Source organism: Chenopodium album, chromosome 24 (assembly GCF_948465745.1).
Source record: "Chenopodium album chromosome 24, dcCheAlbu1.1, whole genome shotgun sequence".
Lineage (NCBI taxonomy): Eukaryota > Viridiplantae > Streptophyta > Magnoliopsida > Caryophyllales > Amaranthaceae > Chenopodium > Chenopodium album.
In genome coordinates, this window is record NC_137857.1 from 16,012,114 (window position 1) to 16,027,900 (window position 15,787).

At 40.0% G+C, this 15,787-nt stretch overlaps 2 protein-coding genes and 1 non-coding gene across 3 annotated transcripts; all 3 read right to left on the bottom strand.

The window, feature by feature from the left end:
- Window positions 1-4,389: 4,389 nt before the first annotated feature.
- LOC145612920 (small nucleolar RNA R71) lies at window positions 4,390-4,495 on the bottom strand. Its single transcript, XR_014106823.1, has one exon. It is a non-coding gene; the product is annotated as a small nucleolar RNA R71 (small nucleolar RNA).
- Window positions 4,496-9,952: 5,457 nt separating this feature from the next.
- LOC145610610 (uncharacterized) lies at window positions 9,953-10,420 on the bottom strand. Its single transcript, XM_081665919.1, has one exon. The coding sequence runs from the start codon at window positions 10,418-10,420 to the stop codon at window positions 9,953-9,955; it is 468 nt and encodes a 155-aa protein (XP_081522045.1).
- A 1,281-nt stretch (window positions 10,421-11,701) lies between these two features.
- LOC145610611 (uncharacterized) lies at window positions 11,702-12,643 on the bottom strand. Its single transcript, XM_081665921.1, has one exon. It carries the CDS (start codon window positions 12,641-12,643, stop codon window positions 11,702-11,704), a length of 942 nt encoding a protein of 313 aa, XP_081522047.1.
- Between the last annotated feature and the right edge of the window lie 3,144 nt (window positions 12,644-15,787).

Genomic DNA, 15,787 nt, shown 5'->3' on the forward strand with positions numbered 1-15,787 from the left:
CAATTGCGATAAAAACTATTAAAAGGCATAATTCAAACAACAAATAGCCATGAATTCATATAATGAAGTAACCTATTTAAAGTAAACAGAAAGCATATATGTATAAGACTTAGATATAAACATACTAACCTGCCAGCCACGGATCTTCCTCGAGCTGATATTTTGCCATGACAGCAGCCCACTCCTTCTCAAACTCATCATCAGTGAGGCTGTCATAAATGACATTGTGAAGTTCCACCTTAAACAATTCATAAGTCTCATACTTACCATGTTTCTAGCCGAACTTGGTAAGTATGTGCCATAAGCACCAGCGGTGACGTGCACAAGGCATAACATTGCGGAGAGCTTTCCTCATTGTAGCATCTTGGTCAGTTAATATAGCCAAGGGTTTCTTGTTAGACATACACCCTAACCAAGTTCTGAATAACCACTCCAATGTTTCGGTATTCTCATGGGAAAGCAAAGCACATCCTAGCAGAATGGATTGTCCATGGTGGTTGACACCGACAAAATTTGCAAAAGGCAGGTCGTACTGATTTGTTAAGTATGTAGTGTCAAACACAATCACGTCCCCAAACTCCTCGTAGGCAGCCCTACGTCTTGCGTCAACCCACATAACATCGGACAATTGATTGAATTTGTCTACCCTATGCATATGATAGAAGTTCTGATTATCAGCACTCATGGCATTGAAGTAATCAAACAACGCATTCCAGTCACCATTCGAGGTGTAGGGACATGATTCCTGTGATGTAATTCCAACCCCTTTACTACCCAATCACCAGATTTCATTTTGCAGCAGTACATATACACATGGCAGTCACATTTCTTTGACTTACGCTTCGCAGGCCCTTCCCTTTCAGCAACCACCCTTTTCCCATTAATGCGACGCCTATAAGTAGTGCTTCCATAGAATTCACACTTCCACATGTAACCTCTTAGGCTATTAGACACAGCTTTCTTCTGGGTGTAGGAACCAAATGCACGAAGAATCCCAAAGCCTTGTTGCCTTCCATAGTTCCTGAAGTAAGTATCAATATCTCCCCAACTAGCAAATATCATCCCCACAAAGCTAAGGGCGGGGGAACAACCCCATTAGAGAGAACATCATCATAGCACCTCGTACTCTGCGTTCCATCACACAAGAATGTTGAATCTGATACCTCTTTGTTGCCATGGGGCGTAACCTCACAATTAGAATCCAAAACCACAACATCATTGGAGTCCAAAATCGCACCACTTGTACCGTCACCCCTCATCTCCTAAACAAAGTTGTACGTAAATATATTATAAGCACATAACAAGCACATAACAAGCAGGTTGACCCCAATTAAAATTCAATACATAAAAAGCACATAGAATTTAGGGATGCATAAACAATTAGCTCATTCGCTCAGTTTAGTTAAATTTAGGAATTTGGTTGAAGTACCTACACCATTAGCTCATGAGTTCAATTTAGGGATTTTAAGGTTGTCGTTTAATTGGCATGTAAGGATTTTAAGGATTTGAACAAATTATGTCTCTTTTGTTTTGTGGGGCTAGCAATTCAATTAGTGATACTAGACATAATGAAATCATAAATATATGTGATCAAAAAATATCTTTTCACAAAGGGATGCATAAGTGATAATAAGACATTTGATTAGCATAAGTGATCAAGTAGAAGTACTTAATATCAAATGTGATTGAAATAACAAGCACATTCAATACAAACATGTTGTGTGTAATTGAAATAACAAGCATGTTGACCACAATTCAAAATTCAATACATATATGTTCTATGTAATTGAAATAATAAGCACATAGATACGTTTAACAGGTTGTTGATGCTTTGTTTGGGCATTGTTGCAATTCACTATATCAAGTAGAAGTACTTAATATCAAATGGTGTTGCAATTCACCATTGCTACTACACTATATGCAAAATTGCAACACCTAGTGCCATCAAAGCTACTAACATAGTTGCAAAACAAATAAGTTCAGATTATCAAACACACATAAGTTGTAAACCAAACCAAACCCAAAGTATTGGAAACGTTCTCTTGATAAAATTAAACTTGCTACGTTGTTTATATTATTCTTGGTACATGAACTAATAACTAATTACTAGTCACATAAACTAATGACCATACCAAACCAAACTCAAACACATAACTAATAATTATTCACTTCAACTATTCCAAAAACCAAACCCAAACAATTAAGTTCAGATTTTCATGGTTCATACTCGAAACAATTGAAATATTATGATATTATTATCTACAAACCCTAGAAATTATTGACATAATACTATATAGTAACCCTAGCAAAAACATTAAGCATTATTAAAGTATAGTACCTGAAATTGATGATAATTGTCGAGTTTAGCAAACAATTCCCAAAAATCCAACTCAGAAAACCTAGAATTCAGTATAATACATTAATAAACAACTCTTAAATTAACAAAAACACTAATTTAACATCAAAAAGACCAAAAAAAATTAAAGTGTGCTTACCCGATTTGGTATGTCGTTTTCGAGTTTCCCAAATTAGATCAATTTAGTTGAGATTTGGAATTTCGTTCTTCGTGTTTGTTCTTGAAGTTTTTGGCTGAAACAATGAACTTTAGCTAGCTTTCTCTCTCTTCCTTTTTTTCAATTTTGGGAACACTGACATCAGCAGCTCCAGCTGCATTTTGGCGGAAAATTTCCCCTCTAAAACACACCCCGTTCCCGTTTTCCCAACCAAACGGGAGTTTTTTTTTTTTTGATTTGTCCTTTATTTTTAATTGCAGATATTATTATTTTATTGTTGCGCTGGTCCAAGTGGACGCTGCCCCCTTTCGTCCAGTACTTCCTCGCCAAATAATCGAGAAAGAAGTCTAACTTCTTTTATTTACTTTATTTATTTTTCCTTTTATTTTAATTTAATTTAATTTCTTTTGTTTTCTTTATTTTCTATTTATTTTTTTCCTTTCTTTTATTTTCTATTTTCCCTTTTTAGCCTTATTTACTTAGTTATATTTCTCTAATATAAATACCCATTTTTGAGGTATTTAGAAGAATTAACAATTATCAATTATTCTATTCTCTAGTTAGTTTGAGGAGAGCTTCTCTCTCTAGGTTTGACTTAGGATTAGAGTAGTTTAGAGAGAGAAAGTGAGGGTTTCACCATTGTTGAGCTTGGATTTTGAAGAAGAAGATTGATCATCTTGTTTGTAGACTTTCATCTTCAATCAATGAGAATCTCTAACTTTCTCTCCTCTATTTTCATTGCTTTCTTTTGATTATTGTGTTAGTTGTTAGTGTTGCTTGTTAATCATGTTGATTCTTGATTATGTGTTAATTATTCTTGTTATTATCATGATTAGTGAGTAATGCCCCCATTATGGTTGTGGTGTAGTTGGATCTTGAGCATGTTCTAGGGTTTGGAATTTGATTTATTTTGTGATTAAAGTCTTTATATGCTTAATATTCTTTAATCTTCTTGCAAGTGCACATTGTTGGTTGATTAGAGGTGAATCTTTACTAACAAGGAACGGATGTTGACTTAGCTAGGGTTCATTATTATCGATTGTTATTTAATAGTACCTCCTTGTATATGGTTCTAATGTGGAAGCAAAGAGGCTATGTTAGGAGAAGCCAATGAACCCCGGAAGGCGGTTAGATTGGACCTTACTTCGATATTCGACCATGTTTAGTTCATAATTAATTCAACTTCTATGCCCTTGTTATGCTTGAGTGATTGCTACTCCTAGACCATTTCCCTTAATGTTTTTTATCTCTAGTTTAAGTTTGTTTAGACCTTTAGTTTACCTTCCTTTATCCCGGACTAGCTTAGTTGTTGATAGCATTTGGTAGTTTTTAATCGTTCCCTGTGGTTTGACCCCTCTTCTTGCCATATACTAGCAATAGGTTAGTTGAGTGTTATAAATTGTATTTGATTTTGGTGTAGTTGTCTAACGACGCAATTATTACCTTGTCAGCTACTAATCATTTTGTTTGAGATTGTGTGTTCAAGAGAACATAGGAGAAGGTCATAGAGTGACATTGAAGGAGTTAGACACTCCGGGTGCTTACAAGTATGAGAGCGGGATTGTTCCATTGTTGGTTCCAGATAATGATTTTGAAATCAAACCGGGTATGATTACCTTGATTGAGAGGAAACAATTCGGTAGTACAAAAAGTAAAAATCCTCTCAATCATCTCAAGGAATTTGAGAAGTATTGTAAGACAATTATGGTAGTCGGGGTTGCTCAAGAGTATATAAGGCACAAGTTGTTTCCCTTTTCTCTCATAGGGAGAGCCTTAGAGTGGTTAGATAAGGAGGTCAAACCAAGGTCCTTAAGAACATGGGATGAAGTTACCAAAGCCTTATTGTCTCGCTTTTTCCAACAAAAGAAAATGGCGGAAGCTAGAACTTTGATCCAAAGTTTCAAGCAAGGGTCTAATGAGAGCCTCTACGAAGCATGGGAGAGGTACAAAGAGTATCAAAGAGAATGCCCTCATCACGGAATCCCTACCTATCAAATAATCTAAATTTTCTATGGAGGTTTGAGTTCCCAAGGGAGATCGAGTCTTGATGTCGGATCCGGAGGCCCGATAATGAACAAAGCGGAAGAAGAAGTGGTGGACGCAATAGATGAAGTGGTGAGACATTATATGAATTGGCAAGAGGGGGAGATAAAGTCAACAAGCAAAGGTTGCTCGGTCGAACAACTCAGTGCCATCAACAATTTGTCCACACTAATATCGGATTTAGGGAAAGAAGTTGTACCCATCAAAGCCAAGCTTGAGAGTTCTCCACTTCTCCTTCACAAGCTCTGATTCTTCTGTAACACCCCCAAATCTCCCTCTACGGAAATACCAGTATAATATGTATAATTATACCTTAGAGATAGACTTGGGCGTATTACCGCCACGTAATTACGCAAGGCTACTCAAACTTACTAAAATAAACCAATACTTTGCAGCGGAAACTCAACTTTCTTTTATTAATACTTATAAAAATAGTAACATTGTTATGAGTACTCAAAATAAACACAAGACCAACATTCCTAAACTAGGTGAAGCAAATCCTAGGACTCCCATATGCTCATCCATGACTCCGCCTGAAAATAGTCAACACTGCTTACCATTATGGTAAACAAGGCGAACCAAAACAAATAGGAAATACGGATTAGCAAATATGCTAAGTACGATAAGTGTAAGATAATGTAAACTCAATTTATTTGTAAACATGCTTTTAAAACCAATTCCAATAAATAATCCAATAATTCCAAAACTCATGATTCAAAACCAATTCCAATTATTCAACATTCAAAATAATTGATAAACCAATTCCTTTAAAAATCTAATTCCTTTTTGAACCAATTTCTTTAAATCCAATTCCTCATCCAAGTGTGCACACCCCCCAAACTAGTCTCCTTATATTACAAGGCTATTTTTGAGGAAAGACTAGGTCATACAAAGTCCATAGTCTTATCAATAAACCAAATCCGCATACTGGGATTACCAACATGCTTATAAAGCATTAATAATAATAATAATAATTCAATGGTTCAATAATAAATCCTTTTAATATCCAATAATTCCAATATAATTCAAACTCCTCCCACATAAGTTCAAAATCAAAACCTTTTAAATAAATACTTGAGAATAAAAGCTCATATTAATACTTTTCAAAACCAATAACTCTTCCTTGAAAAAAACCTTTTAAAATCAAATTCTTTCTTTAAACACAATAAGTAATTCAAACCATTCAAAACATGATTTGAAAATCAATCATTCAAAATACTTTTATCAATACCTCCAAACATAATTTATTTCAAAATCACAATTCAAATCAATTTCATTTAATCACCAATCAAATCATATAAAAAATGTTATTCAAACCAATTACTTTCAAAGGTATCTAGCCACCTAACATACCTTGATCCTTGCTTAGCAAACACACAAAAAGAACCTCATAGCAAAACACACCAAAAGAACCTCAAGAATCCTGATAGAACACGCCCTACAAATAAATATAACCTTAATCAATATAAGGTTAACAAATATTTAAAAAACCCCCAACTATATGTACATGAACCTTTAAATTAATTTCTCATAAATATCATTAAAATATGATTTTATATAATTAAAACTACTCACAATAATTTTTATAAATCCCCCATAATAATAATAATAATAACAATAATAATAATACTTGAATAAGAGAAGAGAAGAAGAAAAGAAAAGAAACCAAGGAAAAGAGAAGAATTGGATTTGCGTAGGAAATAATAGGCAGAACTTGCAGAGGCTATAACTCCTTTGATATAACTTCGAATTGGGTGATTCTTGAGCCTAACCTCAAGTTTTTTTTGAGAGGAACAATCTTCTGTGAAACGTCAATACCCCAAAAACGGACCAGAAGTGCCTGAAAATTGGCTACAAAGATAAACGAGATGATTTGTGTAAAATTAAGGAAAAGAAAAGAAGAGAATTGGTGTGAAGAATGTGAGAGGTATGTGTTTAGGCAAATCTCAACAAAGACATATGAGAATCTGCTAGGTTTGAGGGGTAATAACAATCATACTACCAAAAGCATAAAAATCAACTAAGAATGATTGATTAAGAAATAAATAAACAGCAAGTAAGCAATAAGTATTCAATTATGTAAAAAGAATGAGTTCAGAAATACAGTACTGAGCAAGGACAAGCCTCCTTCTTCAGTAGGGATGCAGTTCCGTAGATAAAAGTAGAGTAATTTGATTATATTTAAGTGTATGTCTGCGTACATGAATGCTAAAAATGTCTAATTATGCTTATTTATACCTAGGGATCTCTAGGGCTTACAAATATCTTCAGAATATATTTGAAATGAGGAAGATCTCCTTGATTTATCTTCTTCTCTGTTCTTTAGGTGTATCTTTGGCAAGTATCCTCTTGATTAATATGTATGATGCTGCTTTCCTTGTTTACTCCAATCAAGCCGTTTTGCTTATTTTTGCTGAACCATTGATCTTGGACTGGTGCCCTAAGTGTAATGGGTCGTGTGGTAATACGGGCCTAACAATTGCCCCTAATTTTTTATTTCCAAGTATTGGAAGTGAAAATTACCTAAAGAAACTGCTTAGAAAGATTTTAAATTTCAGAAATTGTTCTAACAGTTAGCAAAATAGAAAGTGGTGGCGGTTTTAAGGCAACTTCCTCGATAACTGTGAAAGGCGGTTTATTTCCGTCTTTGGTATTTATTGGGTGTGCAAGCTCTTGTCTAATCAATTCATTGCTTTGCCCCAATTTTAATTTCATCAGGTATTTTCTCTCTCTTCTTTGTTTTCTCTATTTTTTAACTTCGTATTTTTCTTTCTGTTTTTGCGATGGATGATCATGTGAAAGTGGTGTTTTCTAGGGTGGATGAGGGTGTGAAAAAGCCTAACTTGGTGGCGCAGAATGTCTTTCCTACTAAGGATGTCTATCCTTCCACCATCACGAAAGAGGAAGTTAAGAAAATCGCTGCTATTGCGCGATTCCCTGATGGGGTTGTGGTGAAAATCCCATCTTCTAGGGAGAGGGCTGAATAGACTGCCCCTGGTTGGGTGTGTTTCTTCGAGTATCCCTTTGTAATTGGGCATACTTTCCCTTTTTCTGCTCTTGTTTGTCAATTTCTTTCTAGGGTTAGGGTTTCACCTTGTCAGTTATTGCCCTAAACTTGGAGGGTTTTGAGGATTTTGGATTTGCTGAGTGCAAAATTGGGTATAGAGCTTGATGTGAGGGACTTGTGTTATCCTTACACTATTAGGACCAATGGTAAGGGTCGGGTTGGTCTTCGTTTGAAGGATGGTGTTGGTCCTTTGGTGACTGACTTGGAGAAGGCGTTTGATAAGAAGTGGTATCATAAGTTTTTCTTTGTGAGGATTGACTCGTTGGGTGATGATTGTGATTTTTTTATTGACACTATTGAGGCTGAAAGTATTTTGTTTTCTTATTCTTCTATGTTCTGCTCTCCTTCTTTGTTAATTTGGGCTTATTTGCTTGTTGGTTGCAGTGAGTAAATTGAAGCAGCGCTCTCAGTCTCCGTCCCTGATAGACAAGTTGTACGAGTTGAGTGCAGACGAGAGGTCCTTCATCAGATTGACGCAGCCAGAAGCAGTTATTCAGATCAAGTCTCTGGACGATTCTGACTCTGAGTAGAAAGTTGCCCCAACTATGTCTCAAGGTTTGTTCTTCTTTCTTCTGGTACGTTTGTGATGTTCTGATGTAGATGTGTTTAGTTGTTGCAAGTTTGTTTTTCTTTTGTCATGAATCTGTTGGCTTCCTGTTAGATTGTCCAATCTGAGTTAGGTTTGTGCCTTGCTGAATGTGCTTGTTGTGTTTCTTGTTGAATATATCTATTGTGTTCCTTGTTGCGCTCCTTTTTGAATTCTACCATGTTCCTTGTAGATACTTCGAGGTCACTAAGGTCTCATGATCTTCTTAGCTCGTCCTCCATCTTAGGCCGCCTCAAATCTCGTTCGTCCCCTCAGACTTCTGAAACTCTTCCTATCAGGATGGTTGCTCCAAAGGGTGTCCCTCCTCCGCCTCCGCCTCGCGCTAGTCTCTAGAGGAAGCTGGAGATGCCTATTGACGTTGATGCTGCTGAGTTCTCTTTTGACTCTCTTGCTCCACATGTGGATACCCTCCTGTTTCCATCTTTCAAGGATCGTCAGTCCTCACTGACTTTTGCTGACCTTTCTCAAGAGGCTGTTGTGCAGCCCTTCCATGTATAGTATACTCCAAAATTATTTTTGATAAAATCGACATTACTGAGTTATGCTTCTGATACTTTATCCTTTGTTTTGCAGAGCCTTCAATCTTGCCTGGGTGTATTAGGCAAGGTGTCAGAGCTTACTCGGGTGTACGAGGCTGTGAAGAAGGAACGTGATGCTCTGTCTGACAAATACAAAGCTGCTACTGATGCCCTGAAGACTGAACGGACTAAGCATAGGGAGTGCATTGCTGAACGGGATGGGCTGAAGGGTACCTTAAAGGAGGCTGCGAATGAGGCCATTGATGCTGCTACGTACTACTATGGGAAGGCACGTCTTGAAATGATGGAGGAGTTTCAGCAAGGAAAGCATGAAGCTTGAGATTATAATGGTGACAAGACATCCTTTGAGAAGGCGTTTCCTGAAGGGACTGCTGCTCCTGGCTAATTGCTGCTGAGTTTTGCTGATGAAGAAGTGTACTCTCCTCACAATGATAAGGTCAAGGATGCTCCAGATAGTATGAAGCCTGTTGTTGAGGAGGTGATCCCTGCTAATAATACGGGGGAGAATTAGTTTAGGTGGTGCTGTGTCACCTTAAAAAAAATGTTAAACTTGAATGATGTCTGTTTTTTCTGCCTTAGTGTAGTTGGATACTTTGTTTTGTCTTTTGTACTATATTTCTGTAGCTGGATAATTTGTTTGCTTCGTTGTTATGCAACTAAGTATTTCTGCCTCTTTTGCTATGTTGATTTATGTTTTCGTATTGTGTCATTGTTGTGTTGCTTGTCGTGTTGCAATTGCACTACAGTTGTATTACAGTTGTATTAATGTTGTATTACAATTGTATTACAGTTGTAGTGTTGCTTACATGTGTTTGCTTATCCTGTGAGGATAGCTGGCCTGTTTTGTGCAAGAATGATTTACCATTGTTCTGCGGTGACTTGTTGCATTCTTGCCTAGTAACGTAGGTAATGTTCCTTGCAAAACAGAATAAGGTGAGGGGTGGCCGTGGGTTTCCCCAACGGCCCTCCGATGCCAAAGTCAGTACTCATAATAATCATAAATCAAATTGACAAAGATTGAGTAGAGAGGAGTACCTTTCGTGCTGATTTTGGTTGTTGGAGATTTTTGTGCTTTTGTGTTTTTCTTCTTTTTTTGTTTTTTGCTTGCTTTTCTGTTTTTTATTTTTTTTGTTTTTGTAAAAAAGAGACAAAATTGAAATGATAATTACATACCTTCGCTTCTTCAGAAATGATATAGCTTTAAGTGTGCTACATTGCGGCTTCGCTGTACTTCTTTTCCTTCTGCATTTCTGAGTCTGTAAGCTCCATTACCTACTACCTTAGTGATCTCGTAGGGTCCTTCCCAGTTGGGTGCTAGCTTCCCTACGTTTACTTCCCTGGAGTTTTCGTATACCTTTCTGAGAACCCAATCTCCTAGTTTGAAGACTATTGTTCTGACATTCTTATTGAAAGACCTTGCTACTTCTTGCTGGTATGCTGTCATCCTCATTTGTGCATCTTCCCTAAGTTCTTCCACTGTGTCTAGGTTGTGAATTAGTTTTGCTTGATTCCTTTCTTCTGTCATTAATCCGTACACCAACGAGAATGGAGTGTGGCCTGTAGCGCCTTTAAGAGTTGTTCTATCTGCCCATAGTATATTGGGTAGTTCGTCTGCCCATTTCCCTTTGGCTCCTTCTAGCCTTTTCTTCATGTTGCCTATAAGGACTTTGTTGCTTGACTTGTATCCTAAAGGACTTTATTCCGCCCTCTTATGTTATGTCTGCGGCACTGTAGCTCCCGCTCATTGCCCTTTGCTATCGCCTGGCCTCGGACTCGACTAAGACTTCTTTCAATTGCTTACCCAGCTTCGGGCGGATCATCCTTTAGAAGTAGAAGTGGAATGGAGGAATGATAGCAAGAAAGAAGAAGATCAATAGTCGAGATAAGAGCGGTCAGAATAGCTTTTATCAATATATGAAAAATGACATTTTTGGTGAGGTAGTGCAAAAAGCCCAAGAGTTATATTGGAAGAACTACAAGATCGACCCACCATGCGAAGTTCAAACCTCGCCGGAGATCCAGAGACGGTTGACCGAGCGGAGGCATCCGCCTTTCTTAGAGCAAAGCGATACAGTTAAATAGACGTCCAGTCCCCGATCCCGTTGACTGAGAACCAAAAAAGCAGTGGCCCATAGCGGAGGCAAGCTGCATGATACCGGTCGAACTGACGAAACGGTTAAGTTTCGCCACTATTTTACTAGAGGCCCTTTAACTGTATCGCTTTGCTCTAAGAAAGGCGGATGCCTCCGCTCGGTCAACCGTCTCTGGAATTGCTGCCTTTTCTGGTTCTGCTTCCACTCCGCCTAACATCCAGTGGATCTTCGCCTGGCTAGGATTCTTACTCTCGAACGGGGGAATGCAATCTTGCGAAAACTTTTTCTTTTTTTTTCGCTCGGTGCTTGTCCGTTTGCCTGTGGGTACCTAGGTGTAGATGTGATGAGGGAGATGTTCCATTCCTTACAGAACTTGGTAGTCTTATTGCTGATGAACTGGGATCCATTGTCTGTAATGATCTCTGCTGGTACCCCGAATCTACTTAGAATGTTTCTTTTTATAAATGAGATGACATGCTTATCCTTGATTTCATTGTATGCTTCTGCTTCGATCCATTTTGAAAAGTAGTCCGTCATTGCTAAGAAGTATACTCTCTGCCTAATGATGGAGGTAGCTTTACTATATCCATTCCCCACTTCATGAATGGCCAAGGTGTCAATGTTGGATGTAGCTCTTCTGATGGCCTGTGTGTCAAGGGTGCATGCTTTTGGCATGCTAGGCATTTCCTGGCGAACTCTGCTGCATCCTTTCTCATGCTGGGCCAGTAGTATCCCATTCTGAGTGCTCTGTTGGCTAGGTTCCTTCCTCCGGAATGATTTCCACATTCTCCGCTGTGTAGGGATTGTAAGACCTGCTGGGCTTCTTTTTCTTCCAAGCATCATAAGAAAGGTCCTGCTGTAGATTTCTTGAAGAGTACATTGCTGACCAGACAGTACTTGGAGGCTTTCTGAGCAAACGCTTGAGTTGTTACCTTCCCTGTTGGTTTCGTATTGCCCAAGAGGTATTCTTTCAATGGTGTTGTCCAGCCGTTGTCTTCTTCTTCTGTAAGGTTTCTTTGGACTTCGTAGACATTAATAGTTGATTCTTTCTCTATTGCTGGAGAATGTACGTACACTAGGGGGATAGCCCCAAATTCCTCTGGGTTGATGTTTGATCCCAAGTTTGCCAGAGCGTTTGCTTCGGTGTTCAAATTTTTGGGTACTTGTTCTATCTTGAATTCCTTGAACTCTTTAATGAGCTTCTTTGTGATTTCCAGGTAGGCTATCATTCTGGTGTCCTTTACTGCATATTCTCCATTGATTTGGTTTACCATGAGTAAGGAGTCTGAAATCATTTCTTTTGCAACGGTTAATTCTGTGATTAGTGCTTCATATTCAGCTTCATTAGTGGTAGCCTTGAAGTTGCACCTTATTGCCTGTGCTATCTTGTCTCCTTGGGGTGATGTCAGTACTACTCCCAAGCCTACTCCACGTATGTTTGCTGCGCCATCTGTATGTAGTATCCATCTTTGTGTAGCTTTTGGTTCCTGTAGCACCAATACTTCCTTCTGTGCTTCTTCTTCAAGGGTAGGGCTGAAGTCTGCTACAAAGTCTGCCAAGGCTTGTGATTTGACTACCATTTTGGATTCGTATTGGATATCATACCTGCTCAAGTGTAAAGCCCATTTCTCCATCCTTCCTAACATTTCTGGCTTTCTCATGATAGCTCTGATGGGGTAGTTGGTACGTACTCGTATGGAGTTGCTTTCAAAGTACGGGCGTAGCTTTACTGAAGCAGTGAATAAGGCTAAAATGATTTTCTCTAGTGATGCGTACCTCATTTCTGCACTGAGTAGGGTTTTGCTTACGTAGTAGATTGGGAATTGCTCTTTATCTTCCTCCCTTGTGAGAACCACACTAATTGTCCCATTAACCTTAACAGTTCGCTCTGGACGGCTGTCATCCAAAGCAATATCAATACTTTCACAAGCTGGTTGGGGACGGAGCTCCTCTGACCGTTCACCGATCAGTTATTGCTATTTCTTTTCTTTTTTCACCTCCACCAGCTGTGTAGCTTTCATTTTCTTTCCGGCTGCTGGTGGGGGTGGGCTGGCATCCCTGACAATGTCAAGGTTTTATTGGTTCCTTCCCTTGGCCGTCTGTGGCCACAATATCTTTGATGGCTAAGAGATAGCACTCCCGGGCCGTCTTCTGATCCCCGTTTAGGGAACCAACAGAGCCATCATCCCGCTCATACTTGATGAGCATGAGATATGGGATGATTACTGCCTTGGCTTCGTTGAGGGTTGGCCTCCCAAGTATAATGTTGTAGGCGGTCAACTCCTCAACGACCAAGAATCTGACGACAATATGTCATCCCTGGCCTTTCTCTCCCAGCCGGATGGGTAAGTCAATTCTTCCGGCTGGGTAGACTATCCCACACCCAAAACCAACCAAGGGGTGGGTTACTGGATGCATGCTGCAGGTGTTGTATTTCAGCTTTTGCAAGCACCGGAGGCTGATGATGTCCGACGAGCTACCGTTGTCAATAAGGATGCGTCCAACCAATTGGTTGGCGACCTTACATTCAATGACGACCAGGTCGTCATGCGGATGGGGGACGCTGCCCCTGTCCTTCTCAGTAATGAGGACATCTGGGAAGGTGGAGTTGGCAGATGCCTGCTCATCATCATCCTTGTCCATCTTTCGAAGATGGCTTTTGGTGCCCCGAACGGTATGACCACCACAAGAGAATCCGCCTGCTATGGTGTAGACCGGATCCTTATCGGTATCCGAGCTACTAGTAGGCTGGTGGGTAATCTTGGAGGACTGACCCTTATTTTTCTTCTTTGCTCCGGATGGGGACTTAGAAATATAGGACTTTAACATCCCTTTATTAGCTAGACGGTCCAATGCCCGCTGAAGACTGAAGCAGTTGTTGGTGTCATGGCCAACCTCCTCATGCAATTGGCAGTATTTGTTCTTGTTCCGTGACTGAACAGAACTCTTCATGGGATTCGGCTTCTCAATAGATAGCCGGTCCTTTACCTCCATGAGGATTGAGTTGCAGTCTTTGTTAAACTCGTACCGGGGGACATACAGTTTAAACTCTTTTTTCTTCTTCTGGGACGGCTGCTCAGAATCACTGACCGCCCAGACTTCTTTTCTTTTCTTGCTCTCTTCTTTTTTCTTTGCCGGCTGAGCAGACCGGCTCTCTTTTTGCTTGTCGGACTTTTTAGAGTCCGACTGGCTGCCAGGCGTGCAGAGGTCGATTGCTTTAATATAGCTTTCCGCCTCCCTCAGGGCCGCCTGCAGTGTAAATGCCCCTTTTCTGACAAGGTCGAACTTCCGTCTCTCAGACCCTTAAAGAAGTCTGTAAATGCTACCTCGTCAGACAGCCCTTGGATCTGAATTCTGACCAGGTTGAACCGCCTGACATATGAGCGTTGCCCTTCCCTCTCTCCCTACTTAATGGTGCTCAAGTCCAAGCTTGTTTTCTTAGCAAGGATGTTCATTGAGAAGTTGGTGGCAAACAAGAAGGCTAGCTTCTGGAAGCAATCAATGGATCCGGCTGGCAAGTTGCCAAACCATTGTTGGGCAATGCCCTTCAATGTAGCCGGGAAACAACGGCACCAGGTAGCATCATCCCAACCCTGTAAGCACATAAGGTTGGTGTATGCCATCAGGTGGTCTTCTGGGTTGTTGGTACCATCATAAGTACCTACCAACACATTCTTAACCTTAGCCGGCTGGGCCGCCTCGGTTATATTCTTGGCCAACGCAGAACGCTGTTCACCAAGCTTTAGCAGCCGGAGCTGCCAGTCCAGTGGCTGGACATTGTTATATGCAGCCTGACCTCCGAATGGGGGTGGCTGCATAAATTGGAGGCCATATTGCCCATACTGCGCCTTGGGTGCGTATGCATAGACCCTATCATGAGTTGAGGTTCGGTGTTGACGGTTTTTCCGCCTGTCCAACTCTCATGCAAGGACATTAAGTTCCTTGTAGAAGTTTCTCTGAAGCTGTCTGGAAAGCTTCAGGTAGAAGTTGACTCAGACAGCAGCTGTTGTCTCCTTCGATCAATAATATGTCGAGCGTCGAAGGCAGACGTCTTGTTGGCCTCCGGCTGGGGTTGCCGGGGCTGCCTCTTGGGCAACAGAATTTTTGTCCAGTCAAGTTTTGCGGCTGCCTTCTCCTTGGGATGAGGAGTTGGCTGCCTGTCCTTAACTGGCTTCTTCTTCCCAACATAGGTAGTCTTTTTAGCCGGCTGACTCTTGCTAGAGCCAGCCTTGTTTTTGTTGATCATCTCCTTAATTTCACCCTTGAAGGAGTTCATGAATTTCATGAGCTCATCCCGAGTGACCAGAGCCTCTCTCTGGTCTTCCGGGTTTCCCCATCTAACCTCCCAGGGGGCCGCCTGCTTGGACCCGCCTGGTCTTCATCACGCTCCAATTGATCCCTAGAACGTATGGACTTAGAGATGAGGGAGCCATCTTTGGTTGTATAGGTCTCCACATCATCGTCCTCTTCATCTTCCTCCTCAGTAAAGACCTCCGGCTGAGGCTGAGACTTTGAAAGGCTTTCGACCCATATGTATAAAACTAAGTAAATGTTTGAACTAAGTATAAGCTAGGCTAAATACTAAGTCAAACAAGAAAGACTCTAGTAATAGACTTTCAACCATATCACATAGCGAGCAATTTAGCAAGACTTAGTGAAACTGAATGAGCTAAAATGTCAAATTGATGGAAGAAATATTGAGAATCATTCTACAACTAAATCCATCCTATAAAGCTATGATATGGAATCGTCACAGGACTTACTTGCTTAGAGCATGTGAAGTACGTATATAGTACCAATCAACTTGAATCTAAGTATTAGATCATTAGATTATAGTCAAGAACATCCAAAGCACTTGGATAAGTAAGAGGATGAGTTCTTGACGCATGGAAACAAATATAATTTGAGCATTGATGTTGCAAGCA